Source organism: Gymnoscopelus braueri (assembly GCF_963280865.1).
Source record: "Gymnoscopelus braueri genome assembly, chromosome: 6".
NCBI lineage: Eukaryota > Metazoa > Chordata > Actinopteri > Myctophiformes > Myctophidae > Gymnoscopelus > Gymnoscopelus braueri.
The window spans coordinates 29,791,609-29,811,299 of NC_137607.1; the positions used below are offsets into that span (position 1 = coordinate 29,791,609).

Sequence of the window (19,691 nt, forward strand, 5' to 3'; positions counted from 1 at the left end):
TGAACGGTCTGTAGCGTTGCCTCTTAAGGGGTTTTCCTAGCTTAGAATGGGCCTTTAGGGAGTGACTACAAATGACAGTAAGCACGATCCGTCCACGTTGCAACAGTAAAGGCAATGAATGAATTTATTTGACGGATCTATATATTTTCCTGTTTTCTTTTTTTTACCATTTGATAAACAAAAATGTCTATTATGCTTGAGTAAACAAACCCCCATTTAATATGGTTAAAAAAATGTTTTTATTACAACATTGTAAGGGGGGAGGGGAGTGAGTTTTAGGAAGAGGGGAGTACAGTGCCATAAAAGCCAATTGAAGGGGCAGGTGATTGGCTACAATCCTAGTTTTGTTGATAGGCAAATAACAGCTCGTCTTACTTGGGAACCAACAATCATACATATTCTCAGTTCTTATCATTTTGGTGGTGGTGATCTTACTTTGTGGGTAGCTAAAACGTCTTTGGGGGCACCAGAAATTCCTCTGTGCAGGAAAAACCTAGCTCTTACATCACTGCTCTCCTGTTTTTAAGTTTTGAACAGTTGCGGATGGGGGCCAGTAACCTAAAGAAGCAGGCCACTAAGAAGAATGAGGGCAGTCTGGCTTATGTGAAAGGAGGCCTCAGTACGTTCTTTGAGGCCCAGGACGCTCTGGCAGGTAAGCAGATTTAACACATTTTGAGGCATTTTCCCCCGGCTTCTTTACAAATGGCCTTTAATTAATCCGCATATTTCCGAAACATCATTCTTCAGAACCGCTCAGAAGCTCTTGGATGTTTGGAAAGTGCCTGTGTAATTGAGCCTGTGTGTGCGAGTCCGTTTCGTGTGCATGTGCGTGTGTGCGCACGTCAAGCGGTGTGTTTCTCGACTTGCGGTCGAGCGGTGGTTGATTAAAGAGGCTCATTTGGGCGCCGTGTGAGAACCCTGCGCGCTCCGTGCCACAGTACCGGCAGCCAACCTCAACACGCCTAATTCACCTCCATTAAAATGAGATCAGCCCTCACCTGTCATTCAGAGCAGTGTGCCCCGGCTGTGGCGCTGCACCACCGAGGCCCTCGACAACCCAGATGCATAAAAACACTACACTCTGACACAGAGAACTCTCTGAGACCAGGAACATTTTGAGGTAGCGTAGACTGACTGCTGTCGCTCTGCCAGGTAGCTCAAATCAATTGTCCCCTCCATCATTCATAGTTTTGTCTGTTTACTCACTGCTCTTCTCATAGGCACTTCGGTTACTTCCCCTTTACTATTTATACGTCCACGTTTTCTGCCTCTGTCATTATTATTGCTTTCCGTGTGCCCCTGCTTGGGAGAGAAAGGGCAATGTTATCGTTGTTAGTGGTCGAATCTAAATAAACGGAGCAGCCCAACACAATGCGGGCTGCAGTATAAGGACTGATAGGGCCGATAACGGCCCCTAATATGAGCGTAAGGGAACAATATGTGGCTGTTCTCACGTTAAAACTGAAAGTGCCGACTGTGTGTGTGCCCGTTGCCTCGTGAATGGGAAGTGCACAGTCCCTGGTGACCCAGGAAGCACTGCACTCAAATGACCTGTAACCCATGAAATATTGGAAGTTCACTCACTGACCTACAGGTCCCGTAATCCAGAATGTAGTTCACCCTGCACTTCAGATCAAAGACTTCTTTCCTTTCCATGTCTCTTACCATCAACCGTTGGAGCAGTCTGATGACTCATCCCAGAACTAGGAGGTCCACTCTTGGCTCAAGGTTTGGCTCTCGGGGTCCTAAATGAAGTGGGAGGGAGCCCAGAAAGGATGGCTCAAGGATAGGCTCAAGGGGTGTATTCCGTATCGGCAATAGCAAGCCAAACCGACATACCAGCCTCGGTGCCGCTAGCTAGCCAGTCTGCCAGCCAGCCAGCCAGCCAGCTGTAGACAGCTCTGCGCTCGCTCACTGTCGGGTGCCCCGGTTTAGCACAGCTGTCTCCCATACTGTGAATCCTTTCTTTGTCTCTCGGCGTTTTGGCAGCACTGCGCAGTTTTCGAGCCGTTCCAAATTAACCTCACCTCAGGTGTTGCCATGTAAATCGAGAGGAAATGAGTAAAACGCACCGTGTGCACATGCGGACTCGTGCTCTCATGTTCTCTGGTTCAGAACTGTGCAGCATTAAAAAGCGGGCACACTTCTAATTGGTGTTTAGCCTGTAGTGCTTCCAGCCCTCTCAATCACCATTAAAAACCTTTATTTTCAGTCTTCTCTCCTGTTTATTTTCTATCCTGCCGGCATGTGAGAATTTTATTGATGGCTCTCATAAAAGTCAGGGGGTTTTATTAATAGGAGAGTGCCGATGACTGCCGGGTGGAAACGGGGAGGACGAGCCAAATCTGGAAAAAGAAATGAGGCGGACAGAAAACGTTTAGAGCGAATAGTGGCCCTCTAACTCGAGTATCCATTGAGCTCCTCTCTCTCCCTTTCTCTCGTTCCCACCTCAATCAGTTGTCCTCCTACATGTATTGTTCTCTCCATCTTCCGTTCTTTTTATTATTATTTGTAATGGAAAAAAAGAGAAAAGATGTTTTAGCCTGGAAAAAAGAAACATGCAGTAACACAAGCTCATTAAAAGCTATTACTAGTATTGTTATCTGAAGGACCATCAGATGTCGCCAACACAAAAATAAATCTATTTGGTAGTAAACATTCTTATGTTATTGAATTCAGATTTGGATTCTGACTCACTTTATTGCCAAGTAAGAAGTTTTACTTACAAGGAACTTTAACCACTTAAACACTATTTTATACGTTATGTTGTACGACATGGTATCATGCTGTAAAAACAGCAGATGCAAAAGCTCACAATGCAACACGTTTTGAGCTTGTAGATCTGCTATTTTTGAAAATGTTGTTCTTTTTCCTTTTTTGGTTGGGGGGGGGGGGTGGCAGTCTATCCCTCTTTGTCTCCAGTACCATGGGACTGAAAACGCACGTTCTGTGCAACCAGATCTGCTGTCTCATGCCTCATATGTCTGCCTGTCTTTGCATTTCCCCGCTGTGTTTAAACACACAGGCTTGTGGAGCGGTTAAATACTGATTTGCCGTCATTTCTGACAGGGCGTGTTAGCTAATGTGAGGCTTGGGCTGTAGGGAGGCAACGCTGGGAACTCTTAACCACTACGTGTCAGTGTTCCCAAAACTTCTAAGACACGCTGACCACAATAAAGTACGGAGTCTGGACCACTTAAGTTCTGACACGCAGGTAGACTCTCTGGCCGTGTTCCGGCGAGGCTCGCCGGGTCAAACGAGGGCTTGCATGAGGTCACAGGTCACAGGGACGCTACACGTGATGTCATTAGTTCGTGGTCAGCAGGTTCGTGAGCTGAGGTGCAGAAGGGGTTAAACAGGAAATAAGCGGTCCTGTTAAGCCTCTCTATGTGACCCACAGACTGCTGAGAGAGATGGAAGGGTTCACAGTGCGGGCTGTTTTGTCAGCCAGCTCCGGTGACAAATAGAGCCGCGCTCCCTCGTGGGTCTTCTTGAGACGTGGGGTCGACTGGGGGGCTGACTGACTGACTGGCTGAGTGACTGACAGTCCGTCAGGGAGAGGCCCCTAGGGGTCATCGGCGCTAAAAATGTTGAAATTAGAGGTTTTTTCATTGTTGTGCGGAAAGGAAGTCTCCCAGCGATTACAGGAAGCAGCGCGGCTACCGTGTTCCAAAAATGCCAGATTCCCAGGGCCTATCCCCCCAAGCCCAGCCCCAGCAGGAGTCAAAACATCTCCAGCTTTAGAATCCAGGGACACTGTATTTTTATTCTTATTCATTTTCCTTTTTCTCCCACCCCCCACCCCCCCCAACGATTCCAGGAAGGGGAGCAGGAGCAAGCTCTTCCTCAGGTCCTGTGTGTGCGTGTGTGTGTGTGTGTGTGTGTGTGCGCGCGCGCGCGTGCGTGCGTGCGTGCGTGTGTGCTATCCGGACCCTGACTTAGTGTTTAGGTTAGCTGTGACGTCACCGCCCCCGCAGCCAGAGTGCGTGACAGACGCAGAAGACACACAGCTGGCAGTGGGGCGGGGGGTGGCATAGAGACAAGAAGCAGACCTGCTGTGTGTGTGTAAGAGAGACAGACAAAAGGAGAAAGACTGATTGTGTGATTGTATGAGTGTGTGCGCCTGCATGCTCAGCCCTATCGAATCCCATGTACTCACACATGCAGCGTAAACCCTCTGGAATGGCTGGTTTTATCTCCTTTTTATTTCATCTTTAGCCCTCTTCTCAGCCCACGCTGCTGCTGGTTCATGAGCAGTCAGTGTGGTTGGGCTCATTTCTCTGAAGATTGAATTTATTCCTCTTTACTTGTTACTAATTTGTAAAGTAATAAAATGACACTTTAGTCTCTGGTAGCAGCATAGTAACTACTACTTGTTTTACTTACCCACAAATACTGATCAGCTTCGCTTGATAGCTTTTTCTACTGTCCCGTCCCGATTTACACATTTCTTTAGTCATCAATCAGGCTATGCTCTGTAGCATGTAAATGTGAATGATATTATGATATTGTAAACCAGTGGTTCTCAAGCTTTACATGACTTCATTACCACCTTTCCATGATTTCTGAATTCTAGTACTTCTTTAACCCGACTGCTTAGAAAACTAAAAGACATACACAAAACAAAAAACATAGCAAAGCATATCATGCTATGAATGAATGATAAGCCACCTTTTGAAGAATATGACTTTACAAATAAGAAATTGAGTGAAAGGGTTGTGATTAGTGCCTCCTGAGCAGGTTTATTTTAAACATGTGGCCAGCTGGCCATAACTTTTTAGTAAGTCCAGTTTTGATGTCAATATGTTCAAAATAAAACAACATAACAGCAAATAAGTACTGCTCTCTATTAAATACCAGTTGTGCTAGTCAAATTTTGTATGTGATTTGGTTTAACACCTTACAGGTCAGCTTCGCACGTTTGTCAATGTTTTATCATTAAACATATAGTGTAATATATATTTTTTCACTTTCTCTCACATACCCCCTCTAGCACCTTTGCATACCCTAGGCTAAATGTGCCCCCATTTGAGATACACTGTTCATTAAGGAGTTACTCTGGCAGTAAGGTGGTTGTGCCCAACAGGGTTCATGAGTAGCGAGAGACCCCTATGAGAGAGGAGGGAACTGACTGATGTCCGTGCCGATTAGGCAACGTCCGTGTTTGACTAGCGCGTTGCAGGAATACCTCAGCCTCCGCCTTCAGGGCTCCCGTCTGTCAAAACCCACCCACATGTTTATTTACAGAGCCTCTCCCTCCCGATACTCTCCGCTGTCTCCCGCGTCAGCAGGCGGCCATTGTGTTTTTGGCGGAATACATGGGAGAAGAGAAGAATGTCTTAGAGGAGGAAGATATCATCCCTTTTCTTTTTCTTTCCTCCTCGCTGGCGTTCCCTCTGCCTCACTCTCCAGTTATGCGCTGGGTGCGTGTTTGAAGCCGGCCGCAGGAATGCACCGAGCCCCCGCCGGCCCTCTCCGCTCTGTCAATAAACCCGCACTGCCCCCCTCTCAGCACCCAAGCTGCCCCACTGCTGCACACCATTTATTTATTCTTATGGGCAGCCGCACCGCGCTCTCCCTCTCTCTCTCTCTCTTCAACCCCCCCTTGCTCTCTTTCATATTCCTTCATTTGCACTCTCCCCACAGTCTCGTGTGAAGCCATTCATGCTAAGCGACGGGCACAACGGTCGGAGTGCCCCCCCATCCTCTCCCAAATATTATTCCGCCGGGCCAGATGGAAACTTTGTAGATTTGCATTAGCTCCGGGGTCGAAGGGCTCGGAGCATCGTCCCTGGACCACGGGACCGCAAGAGCTGTGTGTTTTAAAAGCTCTTAGTGGTGTCGGTCAGGTGAATCGACGTGGTACGGTTGCGCCCTGGGTATGGGGTCAGGTCCTGTTTTTTTTTGCGTGGGAACGCGGAGGAGGAAGAGGGGATGGAGGGGAGCAGGGTCCCACAGACCGTCGGAGATAATCTCCCCACAATCTCTACCACTGGGGCAGTGTAAGGGTTGTTTATTGTTTTACCTTGGGTTCCTGAAATTGAAAAGGTTCCGGAATCGTGAAATTGTGCATTTGTTAGATTGAGCAGGGGAGAAACTCTGTAGTGACTATTGTATTTAGAACACAGAGAGCCCACCCATCTCCCTGAATAACTCCCGCCGATCTTATTTTCCTTTAGCACACTGCTTCCACATCCATGATCCATGATTATTCCTATTCTATCTCACTGACAGTTTTCTAATACTCTGATGCTGAATTTCGTATGACATGCAATGAAAATGGTCGATCTACAAGCTCACAACGCGTCGTGCCACATCGGCGACCCGTTGTGAGCTTGTAGATCAGTGATTTTTGCCGTGTGACTCCGTCGTTGGTCAAAGTATAAATCAGGCCTAATCCTTCCAATGATTGTGTTTCAGCGATCCATCAGAGGTTGGAGGCAGACGGCACAGAGAGAGTGGAGGGCTCAATGACACAGCGTCTGGAGAACGTCCTCAACAGTAAGCTTCCATCTAATAATGCACCTGTCTCATCAGGTGGTACCAGTGACTACATGGCAGATAAGAACGGCACACTGTTACTTGCGCAGATGTACATAGACAAGTGTAATTGATGTATATGTGTATAGTATACCTTCTGCACATTCGATAGATTGTGTTATTCCAAATTATCCTGTCCAATTATTCTGCACATCCCCCTTTGCTGCTCCTTGAGAGAATGGTCTCTTTGCAATGCACCTTTAGCCTCCCTCCTTGATCTCACACACACACACACACACACACACACACACACACACACACACACACACACACACACACACACACGTGTGCAGAGAAAGAGAGTGTATCCTTTGTGCATCCTCATACATGAAAATGTGACCACCCTAATGGAGGGGCATTAAGCAGGTCCTTTCCGCGGGGCTCTACAGTAAATAAACGTACCAGACGGACGTGGCTTTCATCTCCCCCTCATCCCCCACCCCCAACATGTGGGCCCTGAGCCCGCAGAGAACCCGAGGCCTCCAGCCGCAGCACACCTCTTACCCCAACCGGCCACAATCCCCAATGTGTCGAACATGCAGTCAGGTCATCAAGTTGGAAAATGGCCCACCGAATCTCAAACACACGACAACTCATCAGGCAGAACAGCCGAGCGGAGAGTGAAAAATGCTAACTATTTCGCCGTTCACACTCTTGCTGTTTTTCCTTCAAGCTTTGGGCCGTGGCGGGGGGGGAGCTTTGTTCTGATTAAAAGAATTTGACGTGGTTGAGTATTTTCTTTTTTCCTTTTTTTTGTTCTCCGCTCTTGTGCCGGCACATCCGAGGCCACCCACGAAGCCAGAGCGTAGCGTGCGAAGGGTCCACCGAGCCAGAGAGTGAGAGATAGCTGTCACCCTCTCCTCCTTAGCAGCCTCTGCCTCTCCCACTCCCGTTCCTCCCTCTCATAGGTCAGATAGCATACGCATCAGGAGGAAAGCCAGGCCTATAATAAGAGGGAAATGTGGTGTCTGAGTTTATTTTCATAACGCCCCCCCTTTTCTCATTTTCTCCCTTTTTCATACAACTCGCCATTTCGGTCCGTCTTTCTCTCTGACTTTTGTTCCTTCGTTTTCTCTCTCTCTCTCTCTCTCTCTCTCTCTCTCTCTCTCTCTCTCTCTCTCTCTCTCTCTCTCTGTGTCTCTCTGTCTCTCTCTGTCTCTCTCTCTGTGTGTCTTTGGCAGGGGCGAGTGATACTGCAGACACTCTTTTCCAGGAGGTTCTGGGGCGGAAGGACAAAGCTGACTCGACACGCAACGCGCTCAACGTCCTGCAACGCTTTAAGTTTCTCTTCAACCTGCCGCTCAACATTGAACGCAATATTCAGAAGGTGCTACTCGGGCACTCCCACACGCACATACAACACACTTAAGTTTGTATTATGAAAAATGGTACATGTGAGGACACTTCACTGAACTCTACTTCTAACCCAAAAGCCTGCTTTATAATAAGACAGTCTAGCACGCTGAAAATAGCAAAGCTCACACATTATGCAATGCATTGTGAGCTTCTAGATCTGTTATTTCCGGCACATAACACCATTGAACGACAGAGTATAAACACTAAACCCTAAAATAAGCTCACCTGCAAAATGTGCCTAGTGCCCACTTTGAGACTGATTTCATCCACACACACAAACATACATGTTCATGTCCTGAACAGTTAATGCAAATGATTTATCTCCTGTATCCACAATTTAGTTGGGTTAGACAGAAGCAATCTTTTGTGCACCAGTCGATCCTAAAATTAAATATGGCTTAATCCCAGATCAAATGTATATTGGGTGTTGGATATCTTCTTGTGATTGTAATGTTTTAGGTATCTTAGTTTTTTTCTGTGGTGTTGCTGTGTTTCAAATAGTGCTACTCTGATGCAAAATAATTTTCAGGCCAGTTTGACAATAAAGTATTATAATCATAATACACACACACACACACGCACACACACACACACACACACACACGCACGCACGCGCACACACACACACACACACACACACACACACACACACACACACACACACACACACACACACACACACACACACACACACACACACACACACACACACACACACACACACACACACACACACACACACTGTACAAAAGGCGCTGTGATACGTGTCATCCAGAGGGTGGTGCTAGAGAGGCTTAAATGCATGGTGTGCTCATCATGATTGATTAGAAAGATAGAAAACATCTGTCCTGCCTGTACAAGCCAATTACTACAGTACCCAACTGAGTTATCATTTATTGTAATCTTTTTCAGGGAGATTATGATGTGGTGATCAACGACTACGAGAAAGCCAAATCTCTGTTCGGCAACACAGAAGTGCCCGTCTTCAAAAAAGGTATTCTGCAATTTATTTAGCATTATTTTCACGTCGTGGCTCTGTAAGAGGGAAAACGTCTACAAATAGGTCTGTCCGCTTGTTTGTTGGTCTGTTTGTCTGTCTATCCGGGGCTAATTTCACAAACCGCTGGACCGATCTGTGTCAAATGTCTAGTGCACATGGCAATTAGGCAAAGGAAGTAGCTCACATATGTTTCATATTTTCTGATATACAGTATGTAACTTTTATTTTAAAACGGAAGTGAACGGGCGGTAAGATCGGGCTACAACCTTGCTCAAATATGGTGTCTGATAGATGACTGATGTCATAGACTGGCATGAAGTCAGAGATTCACATGGGAGCCATGCCGTTATTGGAACCATCTGGTTTTAAAACAACCCATCCATACACATTACTAGAGTTCGATTATAAACAACATTTTCTTCTCCCTGCATTACAACAAATAAATAAATAAATAAATACACTCACAGGTTTACAGGTGTAAAGAAGTGTGTGAAATTCATTTTTTTCGTACCCGCTTTGTTCTGACTTCTGATTGTGTGTGCACATCTGTCTCTGTCCAGTGTATGAAGAGGTGGAGGAGAGGATCAAAGCACTAAGGAGTCTGCTGTTGGACAAGCTCCTGCAGACCCCGTCCACTCTTCACGACCAGAAGAGATACATCAGGTCTCCTTGCGTTCATCCACACACATGCAGACATGGCTTTTATGCTTGATTTACTACATTTATGACATCATAGATGACGAGCGTCATAGACTGGCCCCAAGGAAGCCATTGGATTCCATTCACTTCAGTAGGATATGAAAATCAACTTGTAGGGTCATGAAACATGCTTGAGTTAGTTCATCCAACAACACACGCAATTTCACTTTACTGTCATCTTTTGTCCAAGTTACGTGCATTTTGATACATTTTAAATAACGTATTGATTTGAAAACATTGGCCCATCAGCCATAGTCCCTAGAAACAGATTGCTTTAGGAAGGAAATTCAAACATCCGTGACCACATAACCGCACAATGATGTTTAGCAAACATTGACTCAATTATTCAGCTAATTTCGATTTAATTAGCGTTAACGTTTTAATGACTATGGAGAAAATATAATCAAACGCAAAATCTAAAAATAACATTGTCCACGGCAAAGTGGTCTGTGTTCATGTGCGACGCGTTTGTTTTACAACTCATAGAGAGTTGTTCTTTTTCCATCATTCAAGATCCCAAATGCACTGTCTGTCTGTCTGCAGTCTGTCTGTCTGTCTGCAGTCTGCAGTCTGTCTGTCTGCAGTCTGTCTGTCTTGCTGCCTTCCTGCCTGTCTCACTCATTTACTTGCTCTCAGTCCATCCTCTCCCCTGCCTTCCCCTTTTCTTGTCACTCTGCCTCTCACTTCCCTGCTGCCTGTTCACTAATCCAGTCAGCTTTCTGTTCTCCCTCTCTCTTTCTGTTTCTGTTTTATACCTTTCACTACGCTTTCTCTTCCCCCTCTTCTTCTTTTTCCTCTTCTTCTTCTTCTTCTTCTCCTATGCCCTCCATCCACCCATCCATCCATCCATCCATCGCTGTGGTCTGTCCTGGTTTATTATTGTTAAGACTGAGTCGTCAGGAGCAGAAAGGGCAGCCCAGGCTCCACCGCACGGCCCGTCTTTCATCCTGCTGCATTAGGCAGTGCTCTGAACGCCCACTCAGCTCCTGATTACTCTTTACACGCAGTGTAGAGTGTGTGTGTGTGTGTGTGTTTTTGTTGTGTGTTTGTGAGCCCATGCATCTGTCCTGGAATTCTGAAAGGATGCAACCAAACAAAGCTACTTTGATAGGAGATGCAAGTCGGGCTACGGGGCCTAGGGCTGTGACCCACAGCCTTATGCCACAGATCAGTCCAACACTGGGGGAAGAATTTAGTCATAGAGGGATAATTACAGATAAGGGATAAGAGGCAGATTGTAGAGGCCTCTGCCCCAGGGCAACTTAATACTATGTGTTTTGCTCTGATTCGGAGCCATTGTAACGTTGGTGTGTTTGTGCGTGGGGGGGGTGTTGAATGCAGGTATTTGTCCGACCTCCACGCCCCCGGGGACCCGGCGTGGCAGTGCATCTACGCCCAGCACAAGTGGATCCTGCAGCTCATGCAGGACTGCAGAGACGAGTTCATCAATGACCAGAGAGGTGACTTAACGCATGCACACAACCATTTACATTCATATGCACACGCGACACACAACTTGGCTGACTCATATTACGCACAGAATGAAAAGTCCCTATTTAGCATTTCCAATCAGGCTGGTGAATGTCGTGAATTGGAAGCTGGCTGTGTCTTAGAGAGCTCCAGCTGCCTCTCCGTTAAACAATCCCCTGCCCACTTTTTTCTCTACAACCCCCTCATTCCTCTCTGGAACCCCTTTCTGTCATTCCCTCTCCTTCTCTTTCTCTCGTTCTCCACGATATCTCCATCTCCCCGCCTGTTCTGCCATAGGCCCGCATGTTTATTTTTACATGAGCGTATGAATAAGATGAAAGCGGGAGAGCATTGGGTTTGGATTCAGATCTCAGGGGCCTGACATGTTACAGCATGCAAAGACGCACACGCACACGCACACGCGCACACGCACACGCACACGCACACGCACACGCACACGCACACGCACACACACACAGAGAGAGACAAGGCCGCACAGATGGATTGGAACAATTAACCCCAATTAAGCTGTTTCTCTGTTAAATCAGCCAGCAGGAAAAATGTGGATGTGAAACCGTCCGCTCAGGAACAACAGCGGATTCGCACGCACGTGCACACACACACACACGCACGCACTAACGCGCACGCACACACGCACATACGCACACACGCACGCACGCATGCATGCATGCGTGCGCACACAACCACACACACACATGCCTATATACACACCCACATGTTACTTCCATACAGAGTACATAGTGAGTGGGTGGCTCCTTGACATAGCCGAGGTTGGAACATAAACACGTCTAATGCTAAAGGTAACAGTGGTTTCCGGGGCTCAGGTTGATGGATATGAGGTCCAGTGGTGTCCCCCCCCCCCCCCCCCTGTCTTTTTATTATCATTGTCAGGGATGGCCCTGCTCATCCACACACAAACACCAGAAGTCAAACTTACCCCTGAATGCATAGTCTTTAGCCAGTTGATAGTCTTTCTCTCCCTCGCACACACACACACACACACACACACACACACACACACACACACACACACACCAGCACATGTAAACATACACATACATGCACACTTCATTCGCTGTCTTGCTCTTCCCTCCTTCTGTCTCTTTCTTTTTTTCCCCTCCAACAGCTGTCTCCTGTCTGTCCCTTCCCCTGTCATACTGTACGCAGCATGGCCCCTCCACACACACACACACACACACACACACACACACACACACACACACACACACACACACACACACACACACCCCCACCTGGTAGCTATTTACCACAAAGCCCCCCCACCACACCACCCTCCGCAGTCCATCCCTCGCTTTCAGCCCCCGATCCCCCCCTACCCAAGTACGAAACCAGCGCTTCCTAAAACATCCCTCTGCCAGAAGCTGCTTCAACCACCACCATCGAATACCACATCCACCGTAATGCCCACCCCACCCAGCCCCCCTCCCCGCATCCATCCACCTCACTCCTCAAACCCACGACCACCCCCTTTACTGGTACCTCTCAACCTTCTTCCCCTGCCACCTCTTCTCCTTCCCCCTTTTATCACATTGACACCCCCCCACCCATGTCCATTCGTATGAGTCAGTGTTCTGTTCATTGTTGCCAGATCTTACGAAAGAAATAAACCAGTTCTACCAAAACAAGCCCAAAAGAAGCGACTATCAGTACCACTTAAAACCCACAATATATAGATCGGCTAAAATGGCAGATCTATAAGCTCACAACGCATCGCGATGCGATGCGATGCGTTGTGAGCTTATAGAACCACTTGTCTTAAAAACATTAAGAAACAAGCCCAAAAAAATGCAACCTGCAACTACCAATATTTACAAGCGACTTAACTGGAAAAACAAGCCCAAAGTCGCTCATAATAAGCGGACATGGCAACACTGGTTATGTTGCTGTTGTCAGTGGCACACGTGGCCGTGGATGATTGATAAATCCTTGTGTAAAACGGCGCACCATGTTCCTCCACTTCCAGTCCAAAATATGTGAGGCTACATGATTCCGTAATTATACCCCCCCCCCCCCCCCCTTCCCATGTAAATTGCCTCAAACATGAATTAGGCACCATTCTTCTTCGTTTGAACCGAGGCCAAAATCTTGTTGAGTTTTTTGATGTGAGGGAGGGGAGCGTATAGCGGCACCAAGCCGCTTCCGTACGCCTAAACGCTCCAATTGCTCGCGCTTTTGCTAGCGCGGTCCTGACGCTGCCTGGTCCAATTATTATAAAACTGCGCCGCTCTTGTTTCCTGAGCAATGCTCAAACCCTCTGCCAATGTCAATACAATTAGCAGCAATTGTGACTGTGGGATAATAGCGCTGTCGGTGAACAATTAGTAGGGATTCCTGTGTCAGTGCATCGTGTAGGGCATCACGCGGTTGTGATTTTAAGCTCAAGCTGGGTACTGTACATGGGTTTAATCTGTCTGTTATTACACTGCACCTATTTAGCGTCTTAATTAAGTATGTCTGTGTGCGAGCGTGCAGTAGATGTCTTTTTTCTGGGTGTGCCTGCGTTTGTGCCTGTTACACAAAAGGCCCTATATACTGTACAGAATGAACATGGTATATAAGGACTGTATGGATTATATACATTTCATTGGAGAGTGTAAGGTGCGTGCCTGTTTTGTGTGCGTGTGTGTGTGTGTGTGTGTGTGTGTGTGTGTGTGTGTGTGTTTAGACAGAAAGCAACCGTGTGTGGTCGGGGTTGGTGACCCCATGGGGAACAGGAAGTCCTCCGACCTGCAGAGGAGCAGGAGGAAGTGAGCAGCGCAGATACATGCACACACAAAGTCTTTACCACACACACACACACACACACACAAACACACAGCCAAGTTGAAATCTAATGTCACACATTTTAACGTAAAACTCACAGCTAAGAAACATAGCAGCGTATCGAGTAATTTGCACACGCAAAGAATTCATGTGCAGTGCATGTGCGCACATGCACACGCACATGCACACACACTGGCGCCTCACTCTCAGGACGCCAAGGGTTCACCCGACACCTGGATCAACAGCAACTCTCATCCCTATAAAAAGAGAGGAAAACATCTCCCAAGAATGAGAAGACTGTGCCACGCCATATGGGATCTGTGGTGTGTGTGTGTGTGTGTGTGTGTGCGTGTGACTGTCTGTCTGTCTGTATACGTGCTGTGTGTTAGTTTGCTGGTTGATCTGAGTCAGACCCAGAGTTCCCTTACATTTTGAAGTTTGGGAGGGTTGATATGCTGTAACACTCAGCATTTGCTCTTTTCTGCTTGGGGATTAGTCACCACTATCAGGGCTAAACACGTAAACCCCAGTCAAAATGTTTGTTACTCACCAGCATGCTCCGTATGTATGCGAGACGTATGTTTTGGAAACACGTCTCATTCCTCGCCCCATCACTTTCAATAATATTGTGTAGGCGGCTCGCACGGTTGGGTGGACTTAGCTTTAAGTTTCATTTACACCATAGTAATCAGGTTGACACCGCCACGGTATTTCACTTTCACTTCACCATGCATGAACTTTTACCCCTTTTGGCGAGCTCCTCGTTGCCCGTTGCCCCAACGCCCCCTACCCAAGAGGGATCAGGGCATGAGGCAGGGGTTGCATTAGGACTCGCTCATTCATCCACCGGACCATACTGTAGCTCCCTGTCGCCATCTAGTGGAGCCTTCATTCCTGGCTGAAAACGGTCCGGCTTCGGACGTTACAGAGCCCAGTTTGGCCCCCTTCTAAACCCGGTTCACCCCTGGCCCGCACAAACCCCACAGAACAACGGGACATTGTCTCAGCCGCCGGCCATGGGGGAGACGGATCAGAAGACAAATAAAGAAAAGGCGAGGGAGGGCTGTTTGGTGTGAAAGCCCGCTGAGCTTATTGAGGAATGTGGAATTATGGAAATAGTTTGTTTGATTATTTGATATCCAAAGTATGCATTTCTGAGTAAATTTCTCTCTCTCTCTCCCCCCCCTCCCTCCCTCTCTCTCTCTCTCTCTCTCTCTCTCTCTCTCTCTCTCTCTCTCTCTCTCTCTCTCTCTCCCTGTGCGTCAGTAGGTGCCGGGGCCGTATCTTTGGACCTGGAGGGGGATAGTCGTCCATCGGCCCTCAGCAGAATCAGCCACACAGCGTCTCTTAACAGAAGAGGCAGCCACGCACCACGCCCCAGCAGTGAGCAAAACTTGATAATATACTGTTCATGTTGCTATTTATCTGCCATTTAAACACCCCTCGTCTGGGTATTATTCTCCTACCGCTTCTTGTGCCTGCATAACCTGTTTTTAGTATTAATTCTGCGTAAACATAGCACATCATAGCAAATTTTCTTTTGTGTGTGTCTGTGTGTGTGTGCTGCTAGCCTGGCGCTTCGAGACCCCTCAGCAGGTGCAGTTTGTGGAGAAGCTGTCAGATGTTGTGATCGGTCAGCTGCCCAACTTCTGGAAGCTGTGGATCTCGTATGTTAACGGGAGCCTCTTCAGTGAGGTAACGTTCCTGTGCAGAAGGCCTCCGAATAGCCTCAGGTAGCCTCTGAATCTGTGTCAACAGTGTGATCCAAAGGAGAGCTGTGAAATGTGCTGCTTTCAACTTTATAGGTTGAGTATCGGTAGCAGTTTGAAACACATGAACACATCCTAATGTAATGTTTTGTTAATTGCTGCTGCCCTCTGTTGAGTAGGCTACTACAGGTCCAGGATTCTACTGTGCTACCAAATTAGTAGTATCCATCCCCCCAAAACGTACTTTCGCTACCTTGACATTCAAAAAAAGTGACGTGTGATTCAAACTGAGAATGAACTCACCAAAATTCCTCCCCGTTGCTGCTGCATACTTTATTTCACAAGCACGTCTGCTCCGTGGAATGAAGAAGTTGCTAATAGCTTCTTTGTGGATGATGAGACACCTTCATTATGTTTGATGCCTGTTGTATGTTGTCCTGCAGACAGGAGAAAAGTCTGGCCAGGTGGAGAAGTCCAAGAAGAACGCCAGACAGAGACAGAATGATTTCAAAGTACGTTCCATGGAGACATTTCAGTTCACAAAGTCAAATGTTGTGAGGTGTTTCCTGACCTCTGATATTGATAAGAAACACAACTTAATGTGTCTGTGTGTGTCTTCACCCATAGAAAATGATTGAGGAGATGACCCATCGGCTGGTGAGGCTCGTGCGGGGGGCTCTCCTCCCCGCCACTGTGGCCCAGGGGGAGCTCAGCTTCTATGGGGGCTGGGAGAACAAGACGGACCTCTCTGGTCCCTGGCTCACTCAGGTCATACACACCGTCAGGTACTCAGTCACATTGTTGCAACTTATCAGGGTACAGCAGTGTGCCTTAGTTGAGACAAGTCCAGGTGTGCAGTAGGACATATGCAACTATACAAAAAGTATTTTTTTAAATGAAGGACAGTACTTTGTGCATAATTTCCCAATACAGTACATTGGCCAACTCTAGACCCTAAAAGAATATTTTACCCACTTTCATGTCTACATCTCTATTTCGGTCATGTTATTATATGTGAACAATTTATTTTATTTTATTCATTTAACTATTTATTCCCCCCCACACATTTTTGTAAATAGTGAAAATAGCAGACCTACAAGCTTGCATTGCACCGTAATGCATTGTCAACGTTAAATCTGCTATTTTTGCTATTAATACAGGTGTGCCTTGAGACTTTGACTTGCGTACAGCATACATATAAGAACTGTTCTCTCCTTGTCTTTCGCAACCTTTCTAATCTGCTTTCTTTCTGTGTCACTCTCTTTTGCTCTCACTCTCTCTTTTACTCTCACTTTCTCTTGGTCTTTCTATCTCGGGCCATATCTCTCTCTCTCTCTCTCTCTCTCTCTCTCTCTCTCTCTCTCTCTCTCTCTCTCTCTCTCTCTCTCTCTCTCTCTCTCTCTCTCTCTTCCCCCCCCCCCCCCAAAATCTATTCCGTTTCCATATCTCTCTCTCGTCCAGGGGTTGCCACGAGGCTCTGGCTGCACTAGAGATCCCCAATGATCTTCTGCAGGTGATCCAGGACCTGCTGTTAGACCTGAGAGTGCAGTGCCTCCTGGTCACCTTACACCACACCGCAGAAGGTGAGAATGACTATCAGTAGGGGTGTGCCGATATATCGTCCCGCGATATATCGCGATACGTTTTAGTGACGATATGTATAAAAAAAATATCGTTTTGATTATTTTTAATTTTTTTACAATAATAATAATCAGGCATGCAAACAGCCCCAAGGTGAAAAGGGTGACAACATGTTGTTTTTGTTAGGTGTCACACTATTGCCCTATTTGGATTCAAAACGGCTAGTGGAAGCTGAAAAGCTACAAGTTTGCATGTCTGAATAATGCAAAAACAGAAATATTTGTTTCCATTTCCTTTTTTTCTCCCCCATATATTTTCATAATAAAAAAGTGGGTATCGTATCGTATCGAAATCGTATCGAAGTTGTGTGCCCAATATCGTATCGTATCGTTTCGTGAAATTATCGGCACACCTCTAACTATCAGGCATTAAGACCGGGAAAGCATCTGTGTCATTTTTGCCATTATTTTATTCTAAAAATAGCAGATCTACAAGCTCATACTCGTACTCGTATATCTGCTATTTTTGAATAGCCAAAGAAATCTTAAAATGACACAGATGCTTTCGTTCTGTGATTGACAGCGAAAGTTGGCCAATCAGGTGGCGAGTTCAAGTGAGCCCGAATGGAACCGAGTGCAGCCTGGGTGCATAGAATTTAGTTGTTTAACTTCATATATGTGGTCAATTAATCATGACAGAGCCTATTTAAAAATAAAAATTCAGAGAACAGGCAGGGGCGGGCAAGTGACACGCATGTATCCGAATAAGGCAACCTATTTTGGGCATGGCCGTCTCAAAAGTCCCGTTGCGTCACATTAGTCTGGAGGTGGTAAAAATGCACTGGCTGAAGGGGAACACTGCTGATTGGCTGAAGGGGTTGTCAGTCAACGGTATTACTCCCGCCCAACTCCAGCCCACAGCCAAATTGCCGAATGCGCGATCATGCCAGACTCACTCCTGAAATAAATTACAAATGAGATTTCCGAAGGGAGGGTTTACCAGGCTAACGGACTCCCACATATGATTGTTTATTTTTCATCTCTGGGACTCCAGTCGACACTGTACAATTTTACTCTGTCAATGTACAAATGGAACTAAATAGATCCTTAAGAGTCCTTTTCATTCCATTTGTACAAAGTCAGAGTACAGACCTGTAAGGGTCTGTTTTGGTTCCTAACTATCAATCATTTCGCTATGGACCCCTTTACGTACCCCTGGTGGTCTCTGGACCCCACATTAAGAACCAGTGCTATAGAGTGACAAATACAGATGGTCCGGATGAAATGCTGTTATCTGCTGCATTCTAACATAGCCTGCTAAACACTTGTGTTTTCTTTTGTTAACCCTATACACAATTTTGTTGTGGAGTTACAAGATGTGGCTTTCTTAGACACGATGAGTTTATGCAGAACCCCAAAATGAAAGACTACAAATTGTCATTGTGTTATGGCCAGTTCAGCCATGTCGGGTGGGGTTTAATCACATTGACCTGCTTAAAACAAGAGTTAGGCATGTGTGTGTGTGTGTGTGTGTGTGTGTGTGTGTGTGTGTGTGTGTGTGTGTGCGCGTGCGCGTGTGCGTGTGTCTGTGTCTGTCTGATGCAAGAGTCAGGGTCGTTGTATAGAAAGTGAATTGACAGTAAAGTGAGAAGTTATGGGTTTCTGTTGTGGTTAGACATGTTTGGTCATTTTGACATGGGCCTCTGATTCACACTTCTCTGCTTGATAGAAACAGCTCAGTGGTTTCAGTCGTATGGGCTCAATTTCAATAAGTAGTGTGGTCGTCCCTCAGAAAGTCTCGATTCTAAATGTATTCACACTGGCAGTGACCTCTTACAAAAATCCTCACTCATGTTTAAGGATCGAGAAGGTGTTTGGTCCTTGAACTCGCATGTTTCAGTAAAGTGTAGGATTGTTTTAAAATGTAGGTATCTTCTAGAAATGCCCCATTGATTTATGTTTGTCTCCTTCCAGATGTCAAGAGACTTGCTGAGAAAGAGGACTGGGTTGTTGATAATGAGGGAATAACAAGTCTGGTAAGGTCACTTTACCACATCAGGCAGAAGTACTTGTACGTTATCATCAGCAATAAGCAACATAAAATAATAACTAGGATTTCCCTCAGCTATCTCACAGCAACTAGACTTAACAGAATATCTATGTTTCACTTTACTGGGCCATTTGAAACTTTGTAGCAAACATGATGCTATATTGGAACAGTCAAATTCTAATACCTGTATCAGTAATGGCAGACAAAATAGGCAAAATGTCCTTTTAGAAAAGTAAAGGAAGTAAGAATTAATGTGGAGTTAATGCAAAAAAGAAAGTGCATGTTTCTAGTGTAATGTGTGTCATGTATGTGGTTTGTCTACTGGTGGTGATGGTGAGTGCAGCCTGCCCAGTTTGAACAGCGCGTGGTCCAGATGCTGCAGTCGCTCAAAGAGCCAATGGAGACCAAACATGGGGAGATCAACGTAAGACCCTCACAATGCTGTGTTACTGTACTGTGTTTCATGTTAATGCTACATAATT

The 19,691-nt window shown here is 46.3% G+C and overlaps 1 protein-coding gene across 6 annotated transcripts in view; it reads left to right on the forward strand.

Annotated features, from left to right (window-relative positions):
* The window catches only part of exoc2 (exocyst complex component 2), a 55,356-nt gene that overhangs the window by 24,703 nt on the left and 10,962 nt on the right, over window positions 1–19,691 (forward strand). For 5 of the 6 annotated variants that reach the window (XM_080430028.1, XM_080430026.1, XM_080430025.1 and 2 more), the window contains exons 6-18: window positions 528–652; window positions 6,421–6,501; window positions 7,722–7,867; window positions 8,809–8,890; window positions 9,457–9,559; window positions 10,937–11,055; window positions 15,137–15,253; window positions 15,441–15,565; window positions 16,023–16,091; window positions 16,207–16,364; window positions 17,041–17,162; window positions 19,134–19,195; window positions 19,553–19,633. In XM_080430028.1, coding sequence (XP_080286154.1) covers window positions 528–652; window positions 6,421–6,501; window positions 7,722–7,867; window positions 8,809–8,890; window positions 9,457–9,559; window positions 10,937–11,055; window positions 15,137–15,253; window positions 15,441–15,565; window positions 16,023–16,091; window positions 16,207–16,364; window positions 17,041–17,162; window positions 19,134–19,195; window positions 19,553–19,633 — 1,390 coding nt within the window. The remainder of the gene's footprint in view (window positions 1–527; window positions 653–6,420; window positions 6,502–7,721; window positions 7,868–8,808; window positions 8,891–9,456; window positions 9,560–10,936; window positions 11,056–15,136; window positions 15,254–15,440; window positions 15,566–16,022; window positions 16,092–16,206; window positions 16,365–17,040; window positions 17,163–19,133; window positions 19,196–19,552; window positions 19,634–19,691) is intronic. The other variant, XM_080430030.1, reaches the window with a different exon arrangement.